The sequence below is a fragment of the Anser anser genome (genome assembly GCF_964211835.1).
Source record: "Anser anser genome assembly, chromosome: 3".
NCBI classification, from domain to species: domain Eukaryota; kingdom Metazoa; phylum Chordata; class Aves; order Anseriformes; family Anatidae; genus Anser; species Anser anser.
In genome coordinates this window covers 47,807,332-47,831,335 of record NC_139722.1, presented here as the reverse complement: position 1 = coordinate 47,831,335, position 24,004 = coordinate 47,807,332, and the positions used below count along the sequence as shown (strand labels likewise).

Below are 24,004 nucleotides of genomic sequence, written 5' to 3'. Positions count from 1 at the left end.
TTGTGCTCCTGCTGCTTTCCTTCACCAACCCCCTGCCTCCGGCAATGGCAGGACACCTATCACTGCCAGCGCGGGGCCGCAGAGCCACCGCCACGCTGTGGGGGAGATCTTGACCAGGGAGCACACCGTGCCTCATGCCGAGACACTCACAGGGTCTCCCACTGCAGATAAACCAACCAAGTGCCACGCTGCTATCGCGAGGCATCCCCTGTTTTCAGTGCTTCTCAATGCTTTTGTGACAGGATTTGTTTCTCCCTACGTTATGCTCCACGGGCTGGCTCTCTGTAGGATTCGGTCAGCACCAGCCACCCTGCAGGGAGAAGATAACGGCGCTTAGGGCTGCAGGGGACTGCTCTCTGTAATGTGAAGCTGTACCCGTGTGGAGAGTACGCTACCGAACTAGAGGCAGCATCCGTTTCTTTTAAAGACACAGTTCCCTTGCTGGAAAAAAATAATGAATGGCAACTAAATCTGTTAATGCTGTCCAGTACTTGGGAGATCACTAGATGCAGTGCTTAGGGAAATGGCTTAGTGGTAGAGTTGGCAGTGCTAGCTTAACGGCTGGACTTGGTGATCTCAGAGGTCTTTTCCAACCTAAATGATTCTATGATTCAGCATATTCAGCACAGTGGAGACAAACAAACAAACATACACGGTATGCTTTATACCAAAAACTGTTTCTGAAATTTAGAGTAAAAGGCATCACTTCAATAAAAAAAAAATAAAAAAATTGGATTGTGAAGCACAATTGAGTCTCTGGCTGAAGAGTTTTGAGAAAAATCACCAGGATAGCTGTGGCAAGCCTGGATTAGACATTGTTTAAGACTAGCTTTGTGTCCCCAGAGACACAGGAAATTTTTAAGTTAACCCCCAAATCTGAAGGAATCTGCCTTGAATTCCCCCTGAGACAGGACAGGCACAGCCTGGGGTCAGGGCCAGGGCCATCTCTGCAGCTTCCTCATCTGCCGAGGGGTACACAGCAAGCTAATTGCGCTTGGTAGGCAAATGCCGACTTGGCCAGGCTGCAGCACTGCATCTCTCTTCCACAGGGGCTCTTTTCCTCTGCAGAGAGAGCCTGCAGCATGGGCAGAATTAAGTTATTGGCAGACTCTGCCAAACAGGTCTCCAGGGCTGTATCTGTTACAGCATCCTCAGGAGAGCCCCTTGGCCGACCATGCTGGCAGTCCCAGCCCACATGTGCGTGTGGTAACGTCACCAGTGCAGCCCCTATCTGAAATGCCAGGAGGGGAATGCTACAGCACGGTGCCCTCTCCTCAGAGAGCCTCGCCGGGACCCCTGGGCTTGCCCATCCCGGCGCACACCGCAGCAGCAGAACCCACACCATGCGGCCCCCTTCCTTGAGCAGTCAGCGCGGGAAGGCCTCGCTCCCCTCCAGGGGCTCAAAGCCATTCCCCTCTCAGACACACACTTGTTTGCACTGGCTTTCACAGACGCTGTGCACCCTACAGACATGTATGCAGCATGCTTGTGGCTCCCGGGCAGCTACAGCCATGTAAACACCAAGCCTGGGGCACTGGAGCAAGCCAGGCTGCCCTAGCAGAGAGCTGCGTCCCACCTGGGGAGAGCCTTGGCCCATTGTGCACCCAGGACCATGAGTGCAAAGCTCACAGTGACAACCTGTGGTTACCACACAAGCAACTTGATTCACATCCAGTGATCCCATTTACCACATTTCCTCCTCATCCCTGGTGCTTAGTACCACCCCCCCGTCACTTCCATCCAGATTCTGCTCCTAATCATCACATTTGGTTTTCACAGACTGATATGCATGACCCATTGCAGAGGTCGCAGCTGGATACTTCAAGGAAATAAGCATTTTTAAACAGACAAACTTGAACTAACCTCCAGTGCCTTTTTTTTTTTTTTTTAAACAGATTTAAGTCTTTACATATAAACCAGTCCCTGGGGAATCTTTTTCTTAACTAAATGAGAACATGCCTTTAAAAACAAAACAAAACAAAACAAAAAAAACACACAAAAAAAATTCCAAGTTGGAAAATGGATTTATATGCCACACACAAACTGTAGTCCTCTACAGTGTAACAAAATATGCAAGCTTAAGCAAATTTACCACCTGCTACCACAGAAAGGGAACGTGGTGGTATCCTGTTCCCAACACAGCATCTCATTATAGCAGCTGGATGTTTCCACTACAGTGATTAGCGTGTATACAGTGTCATGAGTAATTTCCAGTACTAATACCACCTTATATTTCATATACTTTTTCACTTACAGTCTAAACCATAATAAGTAGTTCAAGTGGTTTTTTGCAGGTTTGTGAAAACTCTAAGCTGACCTTACACAGGCAGGAAGAAAAAAGTCCATGTCATTACAATGGTGTTGCCTGGCCTAATAGAGTAAGCTAATGCAGATATATTGGTATAGCTTCATTTTGCCTAAAAGCACATACTGCAACACAGGGTTAATGTACAATAATGCACTCTAGGTTACACCAGCAGAGAGAACTGGGAGAATGGAGCACACGCTATGGCCACACTGATTATACAGGCACAAACCAGGGACTGTTGGCTGGTTAGAAGATGTCCTACTAATGAAGCACATGCTGCACCTTTTAGAAGCTGCCAGTCAGGCATGATCTTAGCTATCACCAACTGCAATAAACTAAACCTGGTTACAAAACCAGGTTTCAACATGTTCCACAGAATCACTGCACCTCGACTACCTGTTCCAAGTTTACCTGGTGAAAGTTTGGTATAGAAAGGGAATATGACTGCCAGCATAAGAAAGAAGCATCAATCAGTTCCTGTCAGCTTTACTTCACAACTATCATGACTAGCTTTTTCTTTTTTTTTTTTTTAAATTATGAGGTCATCAGTGTGTTTATTTCATTCTGAACTGAACTGATCAAGTCATCTTCCTTTTCATACCCACTTCCTTTAATGCAGCTGAGGCAATCTTTCATAAATCTACTGTGTGTGCATGAATGTGTATACAATACGAGAAAGCATACAATATATGTGTATATAGGATAAATATAATAGATATAAATGTTAATAGATTTTTGCTTTTCCAAAAGTAAAGTCAACCTCCTATAAAATGCATCTTAACAATGAAGACTATTAATATTCTACAAAATTCAAAAGCTTTCAAATTTGATTAATTCATATTTTATGCAAGAATTAAGCAAGAAATTTGTGTCACTAAGAAAAGAGATATAACAGCTTATATATATATATATATATATATATAAACATGTACTTCTGAAGATTTTAAAGACAGCCATCACCTAAAGCATCTCACAGACATTCAAATTCACTTGCCAGTTGAGGAATAATTACAACCACCAATTACAAAGAAAAGCAACATGATTCTTTGCTGGCTTTTCATTCAAATTAGCAACTAGAAACAGAGGAGGAACACAAAAAACAATAGCCTAAACTAAACTAAAAAATCACCAATAATCCAGATTTCTGAATCCCTCTGAACACGACTGCATTACTACAAAAGGCATTTTCTGATGAGTTCTTATTTTGAAAAGAAGGGGGGCAGTAGAGTCTAAATCCCAGAAAGCAAAGCAGAAGAAATTGTCTCTTTATGGCAGTTCGTGGCAAGGAAGTGACTCAGCTGAGGCAAATTAAAGAGTCCATTTGGAAACACTGATTCCAAGAGCACGGTGGGACTGCAGGCAGAAATCTATTGGAGCAGCTGCACTGGCAGAAATTTCAACCTTCACAAGCACATAAGCCTGAAAATACTATTTGCAGTAATTCTGATGAGTTTTGTTTGGCTAAGCAGCAAATTTTTATTGTGGAAAAGACACGCAAGGGAAGTGAGGATATATTCTCTACCTATTTCTCACATAGATCAACCAAAAATGGAGCAGGTTTTCATCATAAAAAAATCAAACAATCTCTAAGTCATTCAAAAATTGTACTACAATTTCTTTGAATTTTGAATGCCCCTTCCCTAAAACTCAGCAGTCTACGCTGCCCTGCATACCGAACTTGGAAGCAGCTCCTAGTACATTTAGAACTAATGCAACAACAATTAAGGGACGCAAAACCTCCTGCACCCCACTCTCCATTAGGGAGGCCTTAGTTATCTGTAAACTACTTCTAAACGGTGTCCAAAAGATAACTAAGAAAAGCAGGCTTACGGACAGGATGTTTGAATTGCCACAAGAGGATACATACTTTCAACAAAAATCCTGGGGAAGCGAGTCTTCCAGATTCCAAAAAAAATGTATATTTTGCTGCTCTCTAATAATTCAAATGGCCACGAATGACAATTATTATTGCAATTAAAAGCAGCAGTGATTTTAAGCGTTTTTATGGACTAAGAAGGAAACCAATTCTACGCTGAAGAATTTACTGTCTAAACAGGCAGAACAGAGGGAAGGTACAGAAATGGCTTGGGCAAACGAGAAGGCTATCTTAAGTCATGTCGTGCACACTATCTTCACAGTTGCTTAACTTTTCTCCTTTATTCATTAACTAGTCTTCTTTCCTTCACAATGACTCCCGGTGTTTCTCATTACACATTCTCACAGGCAGGTAACCAAAGTCATTCTGTAAGACAGAATTAGCTCCGCATCCGTCCATCATGCGTATTTATTTAGCCACAGAGAGGGCTGGCAAGCCAGAGTCACAAAATGGCTGATCAGCAACTACCTCATTACCCTAAGAACTGAACCAGGGAGCCAATCCCTGGGATATTGCAGCCTTCGGGATTGGTCCTGCCTGTTTGAACATTCCCTGTTTCCCCCGAGCCCCAGGGATGTGGCAGCCCTTGCAGCTGGCACAGCTTCTCCAGCCACCCCAGTGAAATGGCAGGAAGGAAACCAAAGGGTGGCTGCGGCCGTGGGAACAGTCCCAGGGCTGCTGCAGCCCACAACAGCTCCTCCTGCCTTCCTTTCTTTTCCTTCCGCCAAGAAGGGAGAAATGATGGTGAGCATTTTTTCTCAGTTTCCCTCAGGTGCAAGTCAGAGGCAAAAAAATGCAAAAGGAAGGCTTAAGCCTTTAGAGGAACGGTTTGGGAAGTTATAAGCTTGAGAATGGAAACCCAAATCTCGTATGTCGTATTATTTACAATCAAAAGAACAATAATAATGTATAAAGATGAGAGACTGAGACTTTCAGACTGAGGCTTGAGTTTAGCTGTATTTTATAGTACTTTGATTTAATTATTAGACATAACTATTGGAGAAATACCAGAATCCATATACTGTTAGTCAAAGCCTGAGCTGTAACATCCATGACTTTTTTTTTCCCTGCTAGGTAGGACCGCACACCGAACCACTCATCTTTCTTTTTGCATGTGACACTGAAACCACTTTTATTTGCATTTCAAACAAGCAAGACAAAAAATATGATTGCTTACACATATCCTTGAACTCGCATAATTTTCAGATGTGGAAAGTTGTCTTTCTCTAGATAATATCATCTTTGAAAGCAATTGTACAAATGAAAGATTAAGTCCTCATTCTTTTAAAACAAACTAATGAATTTTCAACTATGACAGACAAGAACAAACAGACCATTTTCTTTTAAATCCATTTATAATCTATGAAAGAACATTCCTTGGTGACAAGTTTGCATTGAAAAGGAATTCACATTTGAAAAGCTAGAACAAAAAGAGATGCTTGCAAATGTTTTTTAAGCATCAGAGTCAGGAAATATATAAATGGGAATAACTCTTTCTCATGTACGGAGAGCACCTGTATTCTGTAATGAATGTGAGGGGTCTTCAGCAGATCACAAGCAAGATTCAGATTTTGCAACACTTACTATTGCTGCTTATAAGAAATAGAGCTAATTAAGTGCACTGACTGTAGGATCAGATCTTGAATTATTATGCTAAAAATGTTGGACAAAAGCATTTACAATCCAAAATACATAGCACATTTACACTGAGCATACATTATGTTTCTCTGATAAAAAAAAATTCTTCGGTGTTAATCTCCTCAAATAATATAAATTGCTTGCATCAACAAACACAGTACAATTAGCTTGTTACCCTTAAACTGAGTTTAAAATAAGCAAATTGTTTGATGACTTTGATGTTTTCCACCCAAAATGTGCTGGCTAATTTTTCCATTCCAGTTCCCATTCCAATCTTTTAACTGCCTTAATCTCCTGCCCTCAGATGTTGACCTCGTAAGAACAGAGGTCATAGGTTAGCACAGACAGACCTCAAAAGATCTGGACTATCAATTCATGCCTGAAAGATTTCTCTTCCACAAAAGAACCACTAAAAAAGCAAATTCCAAAATCCAGCTCCACAAGCCGTATAAAATATAAACTTGTTGATATGTTACACTCATAACTATTCCAAAAAAGACTGGATCTTTCATTTCTGAGAGATACAAAAATAAACAGAACCAATGGCACCAACACAGAATAATGATTTAACTTCAAAGATAAAAAAGGAAATCTCTAGACAGGAGAAAATTGGGAGTCAGCATCTTTAACCATGGATATGTGTTTTAAGTGGTTGTAATCTTTACATTCCGAAGTAACATTTTTCCACGGCAGGCATTTTTAAACAAAATTTGTGTTCTTGTAAGGGTGAAAGTATAGCATAGCTAACTGAGAAAATCAAACAGCACCAGTTTATATGAATGTACTGATTATTAGTGAGACTCCCTCCCTCATTTTCTTGCCATACAACAGATTCTTTGCTGCTTGTTTGGACAATGAGCATACAGCTCTCATTAAAAAAAGGAGAAAAAAAACAACATGCCAGACGTTTCTTTTCTATGCGTAAATGAAATGTGTAGATTGTAAGGGAAAAACAATAACTTCAGGAGGCTCCAGTGAGTTAGAAACACAAGGGTAGCAAGAATGATCCACTTGATAAAAATATTTCCGAGCTCCAAGTTAAATTTGTAAGTTACACAATGTACATAAGGACAAAAATTCTAAAACTGAAGTGATTAATCATATTTGCACATTTAATAAAATTAAATCCCACTGAAATCCTTAATAAAAAGCAAATTAAAATTCTGTGGATTTTTTTTGACTTAGAAAAACTGAAGTGCTTAGCATATTTTAATAGAAGATGTAGGCACATATTCCTAGCACTGACTATGCAAGCAGCTAACCATGATTCCCCCCAAAATATATCAAAATACAAAAACTTGGAAAATTTAACCTGATCAACAAGAAATTAAAGATTTTTCATATACTTCTAGAAAAAAGTGATTTGCGATAACTAAGGAAAAAGAATGTAAATAAAATTAACCCTTTCAAAAGGTAAATAGTATTTTTCTCTACATATGAACTACGTACAATTTCTAGTCCTTTTGACAACCACTGATGATTCCCTCCCGTTGACAGAAGAAACAAAACTGCCTAATTTTAGGGAACAATTAATCTCACTATGCAGACACACTGACATACACACTATTCTCTTTGTTTTGTGTTATTAGTTTAGCACAACAAAAAGGCAGAGGCACTAATTTTCAACATCAAAAAATCTGAAGTTGAATTTAAAACTTGAAATATTTCAACTCTCTATATTGGTCAGAAGATATCAATTTATCATTGAGGAAATCAAAGCGTTCTGGTTAAACTTTGATGCAAAGGCTGTTGCAACATTAATTGCAGACAATGAAATAAGAGCAGTCTGTGGTTTGCTATTGTTTTCAGAGCCGCCTGAAGTAAATTAAATGCTTAGCATTTAAGCTGTCCAACAGCTAAAAGAGTAAAACTCCAAGTAACTTCTGGGCTAAAAAAAGCCATTCAGCACAAGACCACTGCAATTTAAATCAATTTTTTTACTTTCAACTATTCATTGTAAAAGATATAGTCCCAGGAGACTCAATACCAGTAAGATTATAAATGAATGGAGATCAAAGAAGAGAAATTGTTTAGCTCGCTCCCATATTTCACAGTGACCCTTCACAACTCTTTCCTCCTTAACCATTCCACGGGTCTGTTACTGAGCAAACCCAGCTCCATCTACTTCATCAATACTGCCAGCCTCGGCTGGCTCTTTCTCTAGCTCTTCCACAGACACCTTTGTTCTTTCGTGCATATGTGCAATTTCTTCAGGGAAACCACTCCCTTCGTCCTTTTCCTACAGTGCCACAGTATGGTTTCAAAAAAAAGCCAGCCCAAATCCCCAAACCTAGCTGCTAGACAGGAACAGCATTTATGCTAATTGCTACCTGTTACGTACAGATTCAGCATTAAAAGAGCAAGAAATAATTTATATTGTAGAAACTATGAACTATATGATGATGTGCTAGGTCTCCTGCATGGTCTCTTCTCATTTACTGCATGAAATGGAAGATGGTCATTGACTACTTCTTTAGCCTACTTAATTCAGTGCCTGGACTCATACCTAAATCCACCTAAATAACACAATACAGAAGTATTGACTTTATTCAGTCCAATTGCATGACATTCAACAAGGCTAAGCGCTGGGTCCCGTACTTGGGTCATAACCCTGTGAATCAATATAGGCTTGGGGAAAAGTGGAAAGTCTGCTGAAAAGCTGCCTGGCAGAAAGGGACCTGGGGGTGCTGGTCGGCAGCCAGCTGAACATGAGCCAGCTGTCTGCCCTGCTGGCCAAGAAGGCCAACAGCATCCTGTCTGTGTCAGAAACGGTGTGGCCAGCAGGGCTAGGGAAGTGATCATCCCCTTGTACACGGTACTGGTGAGACTGCACATTGAATATTGTGTTCAGTTTTTCTTGGGTTTCACTACAAGAAAGATATTGAGTTGCTTGAGCATCTGCAGAGATGCTGGTCCCTTTCCTCAGGTGACAAGTTATAAGACACGAGAAAACTGTCTCAAGTTGTGCCAGGCAAGGTTTAGACTGGATATTAGGCTGAATTTCCTCATGAAGAGGGCGGTCAGGCATTGGAAGGGGCTGCCCAGGGAAGTGGTGGAGTCCCCATCCCTTGAGGGATTTCAGAGACGTGCAGACAGGATACTAAGGGACATGGTTTAGTTATGTGACTCCGAAGGTCAGGTTGATGGTTGGACTTTACGATTTTGAATGTCTTTTCCAACCTAGATGATTCTATTATTATATTTTCATGTATTGCAAATATTAATCACTTTGCAACGTATCTGTGAAATTGTGTGGTTTAATTGGTCTCAAAGAGACACAAAGGATTCTGGAGCACAAGAAAAGAGCCAAAACCATTTTCCAGTGGAGCCTTATTCTAGGTGCCCAATTTGAAATATTAGGGCCTGTAGAACACTATTTTATAGCACCCACTATATACAGAGCAATGCTGAAATCAAGCAACTTTTACAGCTGGGAGTATTTGATGGTGCTGCAAAATAAAATCCAGATGCATCACATTTGTTACCCAGTAAATGAGGAACACTCAATAAGCAGACTACTGCAAGAAGTCCCATTTCAGGTCAACACTCACAGATATGCTGAAACCTCCTCAGTCATCACAGAGCTACAAAACAGGTGCTTAGTTCCCACCTCAGCTTCAGCTCCTTACACATTAGCTGTTGACTTACAGCAATCTTTCAAAAAGGGAGGAAACTTTGATTCAATTCAGACCTGTTTGCACTCCCTGAAGATTTCCCTATCAGCTTTTAGATGACAATTTGGAAGCTCAGAAAACCTGTATTTCTCATACTGACAATATTTTCAGTGGTCTGGCCCCTCGCCCAAGAGTCCCAGATTGTCCTTTCCTCCTGGAGCTCCTCTCTTCCTTCTCATTACTGATCTCCCCCAAGTCTAACTTTGATTTCATGTCCCTGTTCCTTCCTAATCTCCTCACTATTCATTGTCCTTGCAACATCATCTTGTCTCAGTCACACTGTTTGAGGGATCAGACATCACAGGAGAGTCTCTTTTTGAGCTCCACTTTCTTCTCTGAAGAGCTTCCCATAACTAGAAGAAACAAGTGCAAATTCCTGCTTAGTCCTGCTGCTTCTGGATGGGTGATGCCACATAACTTGTGCAGGGGTCGTTTAACCTGGTACTTTTTTTTTTTTTTTTTGCCAAAATAGGCTTACCTTTCCTGGTGTAAATATGCCCTGAAAAACATGTGTTGTTTTTTTTTTTTCATGACATATGCCTTATTACCTGTTTGAGAAGCACTCCAGCACACTGTAGGCGCACTCATAAAGGTGGGGGGCACAGAGGGAATAACAGCAATGTGACTGCACCACCGCTACGGAGATGACTACCTCTGTGACACATTCATCTTACATAATGAGCTGCTGAGCTTCTTGACAAAATAAGATACTGAAGTAAATGCACATTTTTACATGATTCATATTTAAGTAGGTTTGATCTTTAAGTGTCAAGGACAGAAACATGAAGCCACAGCTAATAAAAGAAACAGCTGTAGCAATTTGGAATTATATTACTGCACAGACTTTATTAATTTGAAATTAAAGGGCTCCAGGACTTGTATTCCTTCTGAAGAGCTTCAGATTCATCGACAGAGGTAAATCAAAGACAACGTTTTGGGAATACCTCATTTAGCAAGTAGGGTATAATTTAGTTTTGTCCAACTTTCAAGTTCCTGACTAAACAAGCTAAGATACATGGCATTTTTTCTCCCATCGTCTGGAACCACCATTATAATCTTCCTTTTGTTATATACCGTGTGCTTTGAGTACGTTTACCAGGTGATGCTGGAGTGCAACCCATCCAGAAGAGCAAGGAAATGCAACTGTTTTCCTAAAATAAAAGGGTTTGGGGACTTCAGTATTTACACTGAACATTTTTTCTAGTGAAATATAGCAGATTGCATGAATCTTTTTAAAAGACAGTTTGTCCTGCTGCAAGCAGTTCTGTTCTCAGCTCATTGACAGCTATAGAGGATCACATGAGCAAAAATCAGTACAGTCTGTAGGTCAGGGTCAACATCAACTTAAAGAGAAATTTCTACAACTAGGAAAATCTTTTCAAATAATACCCTCTTCCCCACTCCTTTGAAAGCACAAGCTCAAGTATTTACTGAACTGGCCCCTGAAAATGTATACACTTTTTTTCTTTGTTCTGTTCTGCTTTAAAGTTGTACATTACTGTAGTAGTAAGAAACCAAACAGGGAGAAATTTGAATTAAGGAAGAAAATGACAGTTCATTAGGAAACTGAAATGACTTTTTGTAAACTATTTGCTAAAAAATAATATATACTCCACTGAAGTTATGCCTAATCTCTGTTAAATTATGCAAAATTCTCAAATGTACAACTCTTCCATTCTGTCTTGCTTTCAAATTTCTTGAGATATGTGTGGAGAATCACTACTATAGGACTAGAAAAGCAGTTGTTATCTGTTTTGTAAAATCTTCATTCCTTTCTTCTTGAATTAACAGTATTAAGCCATGTGCTCCATGCAAAATGAGCTCTCATGAGATGACAGGGAAGTATGTAAGAGTATGTTTTCCAGTAGAGAGATCTTAAGTGTCTTCTTATTGAAAGAAACATTAATTCTTTGATTTTTTTCAATGAAGTTGTTTGAAACACATACAAAATCTAAAACCAAAACATTTTTCAATCTTCTGTTTCCATAAGGGTGTTCAACCCATTAGTTACATGAGTTAGCTTCTCCCCTCTGCCTCAAAATTCCCTCAAAACAAAGAAATCCATCACCAGTAATGCATGTATTTGTCCCACTAACATAAGAACAAGCAAGTGCTACCTGAAGAGTTACGCTCTAAAAAGGTGAGCAGAGTATCAAATATCATCATAAGCTCCTTCAATTGCAACAGGATCTTAGCAGCTGACCATAACAACAGAAAAATTAAATTGGGATGGGTGAAAAGGTTACCCACTTTCTTCTCCTACATGTTGCAGCTTCATCATTCATGAAGCAGATTCAGGCCTACCGCAGTTTCCACCCTGGCACATTAAAACAGTTTAACTTTCCATAATACTCTTTGTAGCAATTTGCTTGTCCAGACTTGCAAGTTAAGACTCCAGTGCGAACATCAGGTGTACCAGTACACCACAGCAAACGCCTGGATATATGCTGATATTCTACTGTAAATGAGAGACAGCTCATCCTTTGATGAAAGTGGGTAAAACACTCACAAAAACACAAGGCCCGAGAAGACATCCAATTACAGAAAATATTCTGCATTCTGAAAACAGTGTACGTACTTAACAAACCCATCTGCTGTGCAGGGACAGCTTACTCTACGTGAGGCTGTGTAAAAATGACACCATCCTACTCACTGCATCTGTTCCTTGTACATTTTTGGAATTGTATCTACTTACTTTAGCATCAAATTTGGATTTCTTATTACAAACACTATGGAAAATTTGGGGCCTGTTTCTTCTTAACTGTACACTCATACAAACAGATACCACGGACAACTTTATTCAGGCTCTATTCTGTTCTTACTGCAAGCTTCTAATGAAGAAAATTAGGTTTAGATATCGGTTGGTGAAAATTGGTCAAACCTGCCACCAGGTTGCCAGCTCTTACTTCAGCACAGAAATTTGCATTCACTTGAAGCACATGAATAGCCCCATCAGAAGGCACATAGGATGGAAAGGAAGCATGTATTTTGGTATGTTTCGATTTCTGTGTCTAACTACAAAGGCCAGTTCCTGCCTTCGCCTGAGAGATCAGGCTGAAGCGCAGCACAGTCATGGAAGTTCAAGAGCAGCCCAGGATCTGAAACTTGCTTTCAAGTTGCCTTGTGGTGAATTTGGTAGTTAAAAATGTGTGACATGAGAAAACAGCCCTCTGAATGAATGAGGAAATGCCTATATTGCCAACCAGCACACTGCAGCAGCGTGCCTGAGTACCCCAAAATAATTCTAGCTGATCTTGGTTTAAGTGCCATTGCAGCTGATAAAGGACCAAATTAATTTTTGTAGCCTCTATCTAACCGTGGGCACTGGGCTTTGCAAATTAGATAAGGTTCTCTAAATCTGGAATTTGGAATGGAATTTCCTAAGTGTCTTCTGAAAAACAACACGGTTTATTCTTATAATGCATATATAATTATGCACAACTGTAACCCTTCCTACACCTAGCCCAACATTTGAATATTGATCTTTTGGCTCAGCATCCTGGCTTGCAACAGCTTGAGCTACGGAAGTAGGCAGGAAGAGAAAGCCATCATCTTTTGAGGAAGCAGCTCCTGATGCTGCGTGATAGATCTGGGGGTAGAAGCGAGGCGAGCGAAGGCTTTCTTGCTTCTGAGAGTTGAGGGTTTCCGGCTTGTGCTCTTGCTCTGGGGTACTTATTCTACCACAGCTCCTACATCTGGCATTTCCAGAAGGCTGACATTTATGTACACCCTAGGCCAGAGATGAAATCATGCCCAACAACGTATGGTCCATAGGTGCTGGGTGCTATATGCACTGGTCAGTGGCAGTTGTTTTGTCTTTCCTCCCTTAAGCCACCATCTTCTTTTCGTCTTTTGAGGAAGAAAATACCCAGTTTTAGAGATCTGATTCTGTTCTCATCATGTTGGACACACTGAGTCCTGGAGGCATGCCTGTGTATTTGGTATGCTGCAAGTCTGTGGCTGCTGAGCTCACTTAAACACAGATGGATGCTTTAGAGATTTTAACGAGGGCTTTCTAATGAATATATGCAGTAACACTTCTCAGAGGCTTGTAACTTAGACTTGGATGGCTCTGCACAAAGACGAGGAAAGATTATCCCCCTGCCCTAGAGATCCATCTCCAAGCCAGCTTTCAAGACTCTGCTCCAGAACACCAACTGGCAGCTGTTTTATAGTTTCCTTTTTTTTTTTTTTTTTAAACTCCATTAATGAAGCCCTCTGGTTTTAGTCCACTCCTGTAAAAACCTGGACTGCTGCTAAACCTTCCAAAAAGGTGGCCAGCCTGAATAAAGGAGCAAATATGGAAAACTTTGTCCCTAATGATTATAGTCCAATAAAATCATAACTGTCTAAAAGTACCAGTAGTGCAAAACCCTCAGGCTTTATTATTATTATTTAGATCTAGCAGTATCTTGCTGCTCCTGTTATGAGCAGTTCATATGAGTTTGGTGGCTTGTTATAGCATAGTTAGCAAGTATCAAAAAGAAGGTAATTTAAGAAAGCACATCTCAGACTGGTCTTTATTCCCCTTTATTGTCTGACAACGTGTGAATTCTTAACTGTATAAAACTCTAACAATTTTACTTAAGGATCCAAGAGGAAGTTGCATCCAGCTCTCCTCAGGTACTTAAAGTACCATCAAATCATCTTTTGCAGATAAGGTGTCGACAGTGAAGAAATGCCTAAACCACTAAATGCCAGAGATGGAACACCATGCTCCCCTATTTCTTGCAGTCTCTCCTTAAGTACTTGCTCCTGTTGGAAAGAACACACTAGGTCACAGGGACCCCATTTCACATGGCGGTTTTTATATAAGAGAACAAAAACCATGATGGTCTTTATAGTCCCCTAAAGTTAAGAGGGGTCTCAGACAACACGGGAAAGAGAAACTAAATGTGCAACAGAATCTCTGGGAAGTTGGGAAAAAGCAAACGGCCAAGAAAATACCCTACACTTGAAAAATGGCAGAAGAATGTAAACTGGAAAGAAATTCTTACTATCTAAAATTAGGTGAAAGACAGGGAGGAGGAGATGCTCACATTTAAACTCCAAAATGCCATGCTCGTGTAAGGTCCTTTTGCAAGGCTGCATTTTAAAGAAACGTGCATGAAAGCAATGTTACTTCTGCATGACTTCCCTGCCAGTTTCCTCTTTAGAAAAGGGCAGAACTGTAAACACCGTCTACCTAGGAGAGAAGCAGGAAAGTTCAACCTTTTGACAGTTGGGTGCTGACACCATTTTGTCGGAGGGAACAGCGCTCCGAGCTTTTCACCCCCTCTACGCACAGCTGCTCTCTGTCTCACTTCCTTTGCCCCGTTTCACCTCGGTGCCCCTTGATGCTATGGCAGGGCCTGAAGCAGGTCCCTGTGGGACAGATGTCTGCTGGGGCTCACAGGGGGGCATGGACAAGAGCAGGAGTGGAAGTGCCCCTTTCTGAAGGGCTCTCCCCATCCTCCTTGGCCCCACTATCTTCTAAGTGAGGGTTTTATGAGCTTCTCTCATTTCCTGCTAGGTCGGGGCTCTCCTTCACAGCCTGTACCACCCTGATTATTCAAGTATCCGTCACAAAAATCTGCTCAGCTCAAGCCATCAAAGGATTTTCTATGAAAATTAAATTATACACTCGAGTACGATTTATCCAGCGGGGATGGAATTTGATATAATCTGGAGTTTGAAGTGACTTTGTATCACGTAACTTTTGTTCTTCTACTAGTTCTCCTCGTCCTGCTAACTTCAGTCGACATGTTCCCAAAGGCACACCACGGTGCCACTGCCCCTAACAGCTGTTGGTGCAGACCATAAACTTTTAAAGATGTGAGAAAGACTTATGATCTTTTTATAATCTAACTTTGGATCATCTGCAGAATGTCTTCAGATATTAAATCCATTTTCTGACTCAGACACAAGCTAATTTTAAGTGACAGTTCACCAGGGAAGCGTTTTATTATTTGATTATAGCCCCCTGCCTCAAGTGGCTGTATTTCAGCTGGAGGTTTAGAAGTATGTTTTTCTCTGTTTGAAAATATGCTTTCTGTCATGTCTAAGAGTTACTGGCAAATACCACTTATTACAATTTAATGCAAAACCACTTCTTTTCTTGTTGCCTCTCTCTAGTAGATGTCTACATTGGAAAAAGTTTTGAAGCGTTACATCTGTGCTGCAGTGCTCATTACTATATAGCCAACTGAGCTAGAATATGTGACTACCTCACTAGCCATATTCCTAGAACAAAATTCAGCATTACAGTCTTTTCAGGGGCAATGTTTCAGTAAGCTCCCTCATTTCCAACAGCTCTCAACTCCCGTCCTCACACTTTACTTGCAGGGCCACGCTGTAAAACAAGTCAGTGAAATATCTCACATCAAAAACAAAATCTCACAACACACAACTTACTGCAAGTTTATATCCAAACCACTTACTGGTACAGTTCACCTGTGCCAGAAAGCATCCCTGCCACAAGTGTGATGTTAGTAGAGGGTAGCATAGGACTGAAACTTCAATAACTGAAACTGGGAGATAGAGCTACACCCTTAATTACTGCTTTTTTGTCCCTTCTTGCTTGATTTTCTTGTTTCCATTTTGTTGTAAATACTTCAAAACCAAACAAGAAGAAAGTGTGTCATCCTCCCCCCTCTCCAAAATGTCCCACTTGAACCAAGTACTAATTCAAGCAGATGCAACACTACAGACACTCTGCTGAAGAAGTATCCAGATCTGAGTTTCAATGAGAAATATTTACAGATACTGGGTTATATCTCAAGGTCCCACACATAACCCTAGCTTCTAGTCCTGTGAGCATCCTTTCTTTGTTAATATGGTGCCAAAGATGTACAGAAAAAAAAAATTTAAATGTGGACGACAATAAAGAGTATTTTCCCAGCTATTTGTAAAAAAAGGTTTGTTTTGGGTCACATACAAACATTGAAGTGTTTGGGAAAAAAATGAAAGAAAACCATACTTTTTTTCCCCCCGTTCCAAACCTTATATTGAGATGGCTGGCTAGGTTCTGATTTCATTTACTCTACTCTAAATCAAGATTTCATGGACTTGTCTACGAGTTACGGAGCAGCTGATTAAGGCGTGAATTCAGAGTGCTTTATCTTTTTCACATCAGCTCCCGGCGCTCATTCTTGGAGAGCAGCACAAAATACTTTTGAGTGAGCTCACTGTCAAAGCCGAGCAAAACACACAGTGTTCAGCATGTGTTAAGGGTTCCTAGGAAGGGAGGGAGCTGCAGCCTGTGCTAACACACTGCTATACATCCATCCCCCGGCTGCCTTAGGTAGACAAGCCCCAAGAGCTGCCACCTCGCATTTATGCTGCAATACATGAGCTCTGAACCCGGCACTTGCCAGACTAGAACCCCAACTGGGTTTTGTTCAGATGCTTCCCCTCCAGCCCAGATTACTCTTGGTATTGTGAAAAAACTATACAGAAGACACATGGATACTACAAAAGCTTATAGTAAAGTCTGGGAATGTGAGGCCAGCAGGCTGCTTATGGCCACAGTTTCATTTCATGCAGGCCGCAGAGAATTTCCCCTCCCCATCCCAGTACGTGTCAGCGTGCAGGCTGAGAAATATGCCTCAGCGGCCTGCATAGCTGTCAGCAATTACAGACCTTTCCCCCACCTTGTTATAAACTTCATGTGGACAACAGCAATGTTGAGGGGGAACTATTATAGCTAGGTCCCCACAGCAACAACATGCTGTAAATCACAGAGAGACCGAGTCTATTGGGGAAAATACCACAAAATCTACCAACCAGCAATATTTGGTAACCTCAGTGTCATGGCTTTATTTTCCCTCCCTTCACACACTGCTGCTTTTCCCTTTCTTTTTCCCTCCTTTGCTTTCTCTAACCACTTCTGCCGTTCTTTACCCAGGGAAGTGGTTGAGTCACCATCCCTGGAGGTCTTTAAGAGACGTTTAGATGTTGAACTCAGTGATACGGTTTAGTGGAGGACTTGTTAGTGTTAGGTCAGAGGTTGGACTGGATGATCTTGGAGGTCTCTTCCAACCTAGACGATTCTGTGATTGATTCTGTTCTTCCCTTCTGCCCTAAATCCTGCCCACACCATTAACAACCATGGGAGCCATTTAACAGGAGCCACTTCAAACCATGCTGCCAGGCTAGGCCTGCACGCTGTTACAGTGATCACGTGGAAAAGAGATAAACACCAGAACACGGAATTAACTTTTTATAAACGGAGGTGGTTTTCATAGCAGAATAGAAATCTGAAAGAAATTTTCCACTACACATGTTGGAGATGCACTTTGTTATTGGCTAGGCATTCAATCAAAATTATTTTCCTTGAGACACTGTTCCTCATCGGCTGATAACATCAGTGCTACTTTAGGGAGTTTTAATTTTAGGCTTCTTTGGTGTCTTCCCAACTTAAGCATAAGAATTTTTGAGGCAGAAGTGTGTTTTTCCCCATGTTTTCATATTCAAATTAATTCAGTGTAATTTTGAAATTTTTCCTTCTTTAAGGGCAGGTGAACATGAAAGGGCATACTGTCTCACAGATTACCCCTCAACGCTGTTTTCTGGGATATATCTGTCCAATTTTGTCTATGCTTTAGCTATGAAAAGATGTCATCAAAAGCAGAATTCATCTCACCTAACATAAGGGACTTGTAAGGGAAATATCTACAGCATTGGAGCTAGGATCCTTTTGTAATCCATGAAGAGAAACAACCACAAGCCAAGACTCATCCCATATATTTTAGATGCTTACCTAGGATGAGTTACATTCTGAAAGTATTGCTTCCTCTGCAATTTATTCAAATCCCTCTCTTCTTAAATATATATTATTTTTCCTGGTCTATTTACAACCTATTTAAATTTCGAAGTTTTTGAAGTAGGGATTGTCTTCCTTCATATATACATGTGCAACAAATAGAACAACAGTATCACGACTGTATGACCGTGGCCTTTAGTTACTGCCACAGTACAAAACATAAACAACAATAATGCTATGAATATTGGAAGCCTATCCTCAAAAACAACAACAACAAAAAAGGAAGAAGAAGAAGAAAAAGGTTTCACAGCCACAGCATGCAACACAATGCTGAGAGGTCAGATATGGTGACCAATCAAATAGAAAGCTTTGTCCTGCTTACAAAGTCTCCCCTTGTTATGGTTATGGACTCTGATCTGTTACACAGCAATAAATTTTGTTCATGGTATTTAGCTTTTACAAAGAAGGTGAAAGAAGGACAACTATCATGTTGTTTCCAACCCTTAATTTAAAAAAAAAAAAAAAATCAGGGGGAAAGAGAAAAGCAGGGGGAAAGAGAAACAGGCCTTTTAACAGATGTGGGTACAAGTGGAGTTCATCTGTATCAAGCAAAGGTTTCTGATCCTGTTTCTAGAGATTGGGCTGGGCTTCCAATCCAGGTGACCCTCTCCTTCCCAAGCTATTCTTTTTTTCTGAATGTGCAATGGAAGAGAGCTACCTCTAAGTCATGCTGTAAATCCAGCGCTGCAGGGGAAACTCGGCTGTTGGGATGTTCTGAATGGGCTCCATATTCACAAGCTATGTATGTATTCCCCCTGATATCGGTCATGACAGCTACTGGGATGGGAAATGCCATGAGGAAAAGAGATTCAGGTAAAGGTGAGATCCACTGAAACACAAGAGCTTTTGGGCAGGAAGGCTGTCATTGGGGAACCAGGTAGAGGTAACTTCATAGTGAAGAGGAATATGGAACTTCTTCAAGCCGTTAAGGGCAGAAAGTAAAGTAAAACAATGCAAGTCAGATTGCTGTGCTTGTGTAAATAAGGGCATCTCTGGTCATTAAACTGTAATTGGTAAAATATTATTACAACGCTTGTTCAGACTAACAGCCATTATGACTTTCAGAAACTCCTGATATTCTTTTATTTTTTTGAGTAAAAACAGAATTCGTCAAATAACACACACACCTCATTACTGCTACTTTCAAACCCTAACTGCAGTACCTATACTTTTTTCTGCACAGAACTACCGATGCACAATTTAAAACCCCACCGCACACAATAGTCTCCTTAGCATGCACAATTCTCAACTAAACATGACATTACTTCACCCGTATTCAGACTGACCTGTCTTCTCAGGCTAATAGCAGTGTTTTCAAAACTGTATTACATTCCTTTGCAGACTCCCTCTAATTCAATAAAACCTTCTCAAGGAAAACCAATCAAGTGGGTGATTTATGTAGCTGTATAGGTACAGCTTAATAACCTTAATCAAATCACTAGGCTACATATAAAAGCCAAATTTACACAGAAGGGCTTCCTTTCACAAATGAATAAATGCTGAAAACATAACTTCAAGAAAAAACTTGCAAATAAAAAAAAAAAAAGCAAAGTAAGGTAATTACCTATCTCCCTTTGGTTTTCTTTTTTGTACTGTCTTCCCTTTGGGTCGTCTTTCACTTCCTAAACAGGGGCTCCCACCAGGGCCTGTTACCCGTATTGATTCAAGGCCTTTGGAAGATTTCTTAAAAGTAAATTCCACTGGTTCTCCTTCTTTTAGGCTTCTAAATCCTTCCATGTAAAGCTTGCTCTGTAAATAGGAAAAATACTCTTGGTTACCATTGCCTTCAAAACAATATTTACATTCATAATCAACAGGACAAATTTTCTCCTGTCTACTATCCTGGAATACATACAGGTTGAATAACAGTTTCCTCTGCATGAGCTAGCGGATAATACTACAAATTATAGTCCCAGATACGCTGAAAACACTATTCAACACTAAACAAGTAACAAGAATCTTTTTTCAGTACAAACAAAACTGAAATAGTATTTTCCTTTTCTGTGTTGAATGCTGTTGATCTAAGAAGGCAGAGAAAATGCTGCATCCTTAAAATCCTAAGACAGCTGTAAGTGAATAGGCTCTTTTAATGAAAAGGAAAGGGAGCAACTGTTCACTTCAGAGCTAATTCATTTTATGATCAGAATTATCATCATTCATATTCTTTATATCTGGGATACAGCTCTGCCCATCTGAAAACAAATGAAATATACAATGAACACCAAAGGCAGGAGGAAGGCACCCTGAATAATGCCAACTGAAATGGGCAATTCAAATATCCCTAGTGAGCAGCTAAATTTCTGTTCGCTACCCAAAAATCTCATGTAGTTAGCATGATTCAGGTATAGATTTGTATTTTCATTCACAGAAAAGGAAATTATCATCACCAGAACAAGTGAAATAAATACTAATACATCTTCTGATACTATACTGTAGCAGCAAAATCTTGGATGAGCTGTAATCAACAGAAGCTCACCACTGACTTTAATGTAAAGAAAAAATTCCCTTCAGTTCCTATAAATTATGTACAGTAGTAAATCTATATCCCAGGACCCATGTGATGAATTAAATAAAATGATCATCAAGATAAGTTAGACAATTTCTTTTATGGGAAAAAAAAGATACAACAGTAGACACTGGATGCACTACACATTTATTTTAGCAGTTACACATTACGTGAGTGAGATCAGAATTTGCACATTACATGAGTGAGATCAGAAGTTACACATTACATGAGTGAGATCAACTGGATTTACAGAGAATATTACCAAATCCCTTTCCATTTCCAAATACTTTCTTCTTTTTTTTTTTTTTTTGCCCAAGAATTATGAAACACGTCATCTTCTTTTGCTCTTGAACTCTTAATAGCAAAGAAAATTTATCTTGATTGATTCTTACTCAGCTCTCCAGCACTCATATGACTGAACTGTGGAGTCAAGGAGGGAGCCTTCACTGCAGGTACTGTCCCACTCAATCACGTGTCAAAACGAGCCAAGTGATACTCGACTGTGTAAGTCACATCTACTCCCCCCAGGTCCAACTAGGGAATGTGTTGAAGTCAGACTGCAATCCCTGACATGGACACCCTGTATACATGTTATGGGCATGGAAGTCTGCAGCACCATGACACGGTCGCTGAGGCAGTCTGAGCTCAAGCTGCCTTACAAATCTCATCCCAGATGTTCGGGGCTGTTGGCCCTGGTGTCTGCATGGCAGTCTCTCAGAGACAAAAGGGGCTGAGAACAGAAGTTACACAGGCTATCTCAAGAGGTCCCTTCCAACCTAGACTCTTCTGTGATTCAGAAGTCTTAACCTGCAGCTGAATTACAGCCAGTAAGGCTGGAAAACAGGATTCCTCTTCCTTGTCCTGCAGCAGAGTTACCTTGGGGAACTTGTGTCAACTTCTCTCCATCCCAAGAGATGTCCCTCTTGGGACATCTCTACAAAGTCCATTGCCCACAGCACTAGTAGACTAAATTAAATATTTCTAATTAAATATTACAAAATAATTGGGAATATTTATTTTAATAAAACCATGTCAAAGCACACACACATCTTCGCTTCAAAAAACCCATGTACCAGACCAGCTCACAGTCTACCCAGCAGCAACCGTTCATAACAAGAAATTAAGAAGGTTCGCTTGACAGAGGGACACAGTTGCTTATAATTTTTCCAGCAGTCAAATGTAAGCAACAACACAGTTCAACCGGTTAGAGCAAGGCTATTTTTTCCTTACCCAGTTACTTCAAACAGATAAACACAAGCCTGTGTTTTTCACTAATACTGAATATGGCATGGATGTTTGTCTTCTTCTTTAATTACAACTTAATGAAGATATAGTTAGGTCTACAGCAAGACTTTTTCCTTTCCAAGTCTCACAGTTTACAAAACAAACACCAAGAGGTTGACATCTGATATGCACATTACGTTATGTCTTCTATTTTACTTCAAAAGAAAGAAGAACTTACCCAAACGCAACCTAAAACAAGGTATGTGTTAGTGTTCTTAAATGGTTTTTTTTTTCACATTTCACTTTTAGCAACGAAACTTTCATTTCCAAACAAAGCACTATACTTTCAAGAGGGTTTTATGAAAAGTATGTTTAAAAGCCAAAATTATGGAACAATCATCGTGCTTTCATAAGTCACGTATTATGCAAGTGTACATTTTTTTGAATATTTGTTTTTTCAAGCACTTTTTTCAACAGAAAAGGTTAAAAAAACAATCCAAATGACTTGCACAGTACCCTCCTTTAATACACCTCAACAGCTTATCAATGCTAATAGATGGATTTGGTGTTCTTTGACTTATTGTGTAAACACATACTATGTTGTCAGTCTGCTCATGGAGAGATACTCTGTGGGTGTAATAACAATTCAAAATCATCATGAAAAAAATGCTGTTTGAAAACCAGAAGAAAAAAAAAAATCTAAACCCCTTAAGTTAAGAGTTCCTTTCAACTTTTCTGAAGAGTTAGACAAAAAAATGTCTGTAAAGTTGATAATTTAATGTTGGGAGACCTAACTTGGTATTTTCCTCACATTATTTAAACAAATAAAACACACACAATTAAAAGCAGCCAGAGTTTCAAGTCAGTGAACCATTTCTAGAGCCCTGAATGGGGTGTTTGGGCACACTGCCAATGAACAAAGGGAAAAACTTAAAAGCACCATGCTTTTCCCCCTTTCTCTCTTTCAACTGTCACAGACTTTGCTGTTATTTTTACCAGAAGTCAATACAGTGGTTTCAGACAGGAGTTTTTTTTTTTTTTTTTAACTTAACAGTGCCAGTTCTCTATATTTTTTTTAAAGCCATCCAATTATTTCTTGATATTTTAGCCTGTAATGTGAAGTCTCACACATCACTGTCACAAGCAACAGCTTGGCCCAAAAAGCTGGCAATTTCTTAAGAGTATTAACAACAACAACAAAAAATATGAAAAACCCATGATGACAAGTTCTTGAAAAGCATTTCTTAGTATGAAGCAAACCCCGAAATATCATAAACTGTATTATCAAGACCATCCCAAAGAAAAATACCATTTCCTCAGTAGTTTCAGGGAGTGCTTGCAACACTCACCCGGCTCTACAAAAGAAAGGAAGTTTGGAATTAAGGCTCATTACAGGGGTCTGATCTCCTCTGATACACGCACATTACTTTTATTAACCTGTCTGGAGGGATGGGAGGACATGTTCCCAGTAAGCACCTCCTCAATGCTTCTTTGTCATTTCTAGCTGGGGCTGCAAAGAACTGCTCTTGTAGGCATGAAATTCTTGGGAGGGGGGGTGGGGGGGGGTGGCAGCGGTGGTGTTATTCAGTGGCAGTTCGGCTTAGATCATTTATTTTCTCTATCTCTCATTTCTGCCCCTTTTTATCTAGTGATTGATTGATTGCTCGGTACAATGACCAGATGCCACCAGTACGCTGAGTTTTACAAAGTAAGAAAACGGCTTTCCCTCCAAAATTATCTACAATTAAATCCAGACATGAAGAAAAGCATATCCTGAAGCCCAGCCAGGCTAAAGACTTTAAGAAATTCTCTCCAAAACAATCTTGCCCAGTGTCATCAACCTCTGGAGTGCTTCTGAATCTTCTGTCACACAAAGTAAGATGAGACAGGTGAAACATTTTACACTGGATCTACACCAGTGCTCTCACCCACATTTGCTCAAGAACAGAGTTGCTGTACAAGGTAAATCTTAGGG

At 40.1% G+C, this 24,004-nt stretch overlaps 1 protein-coding gene across 9 annotated transcripts in view; it reads right to left on the bottom strand.

Annotated features, from left to right (window-relative positions):
- The window catches only part of LIN28B (lin-28 homolog B), a 96,232-nt gene that overhangs the window by 22,629 nt on the left and 49,599 nt on the right, over positions 1-24,004 (bottom strand). For all 9 annotated transcript variants that reach the window (XM_083831542.1, XM_083831544.1, XM_083831547.1 and 6 more), the window contains one exon: positions 19,864-20,048. In XM_083831542.1, coding sequence (XP_083687668.1) covers positions 19,864-20,048 — 185 coding nt within the window. The remainder of the gene's footprint in view (positions 1-19,863; positions 20,049-24,004) is intronic.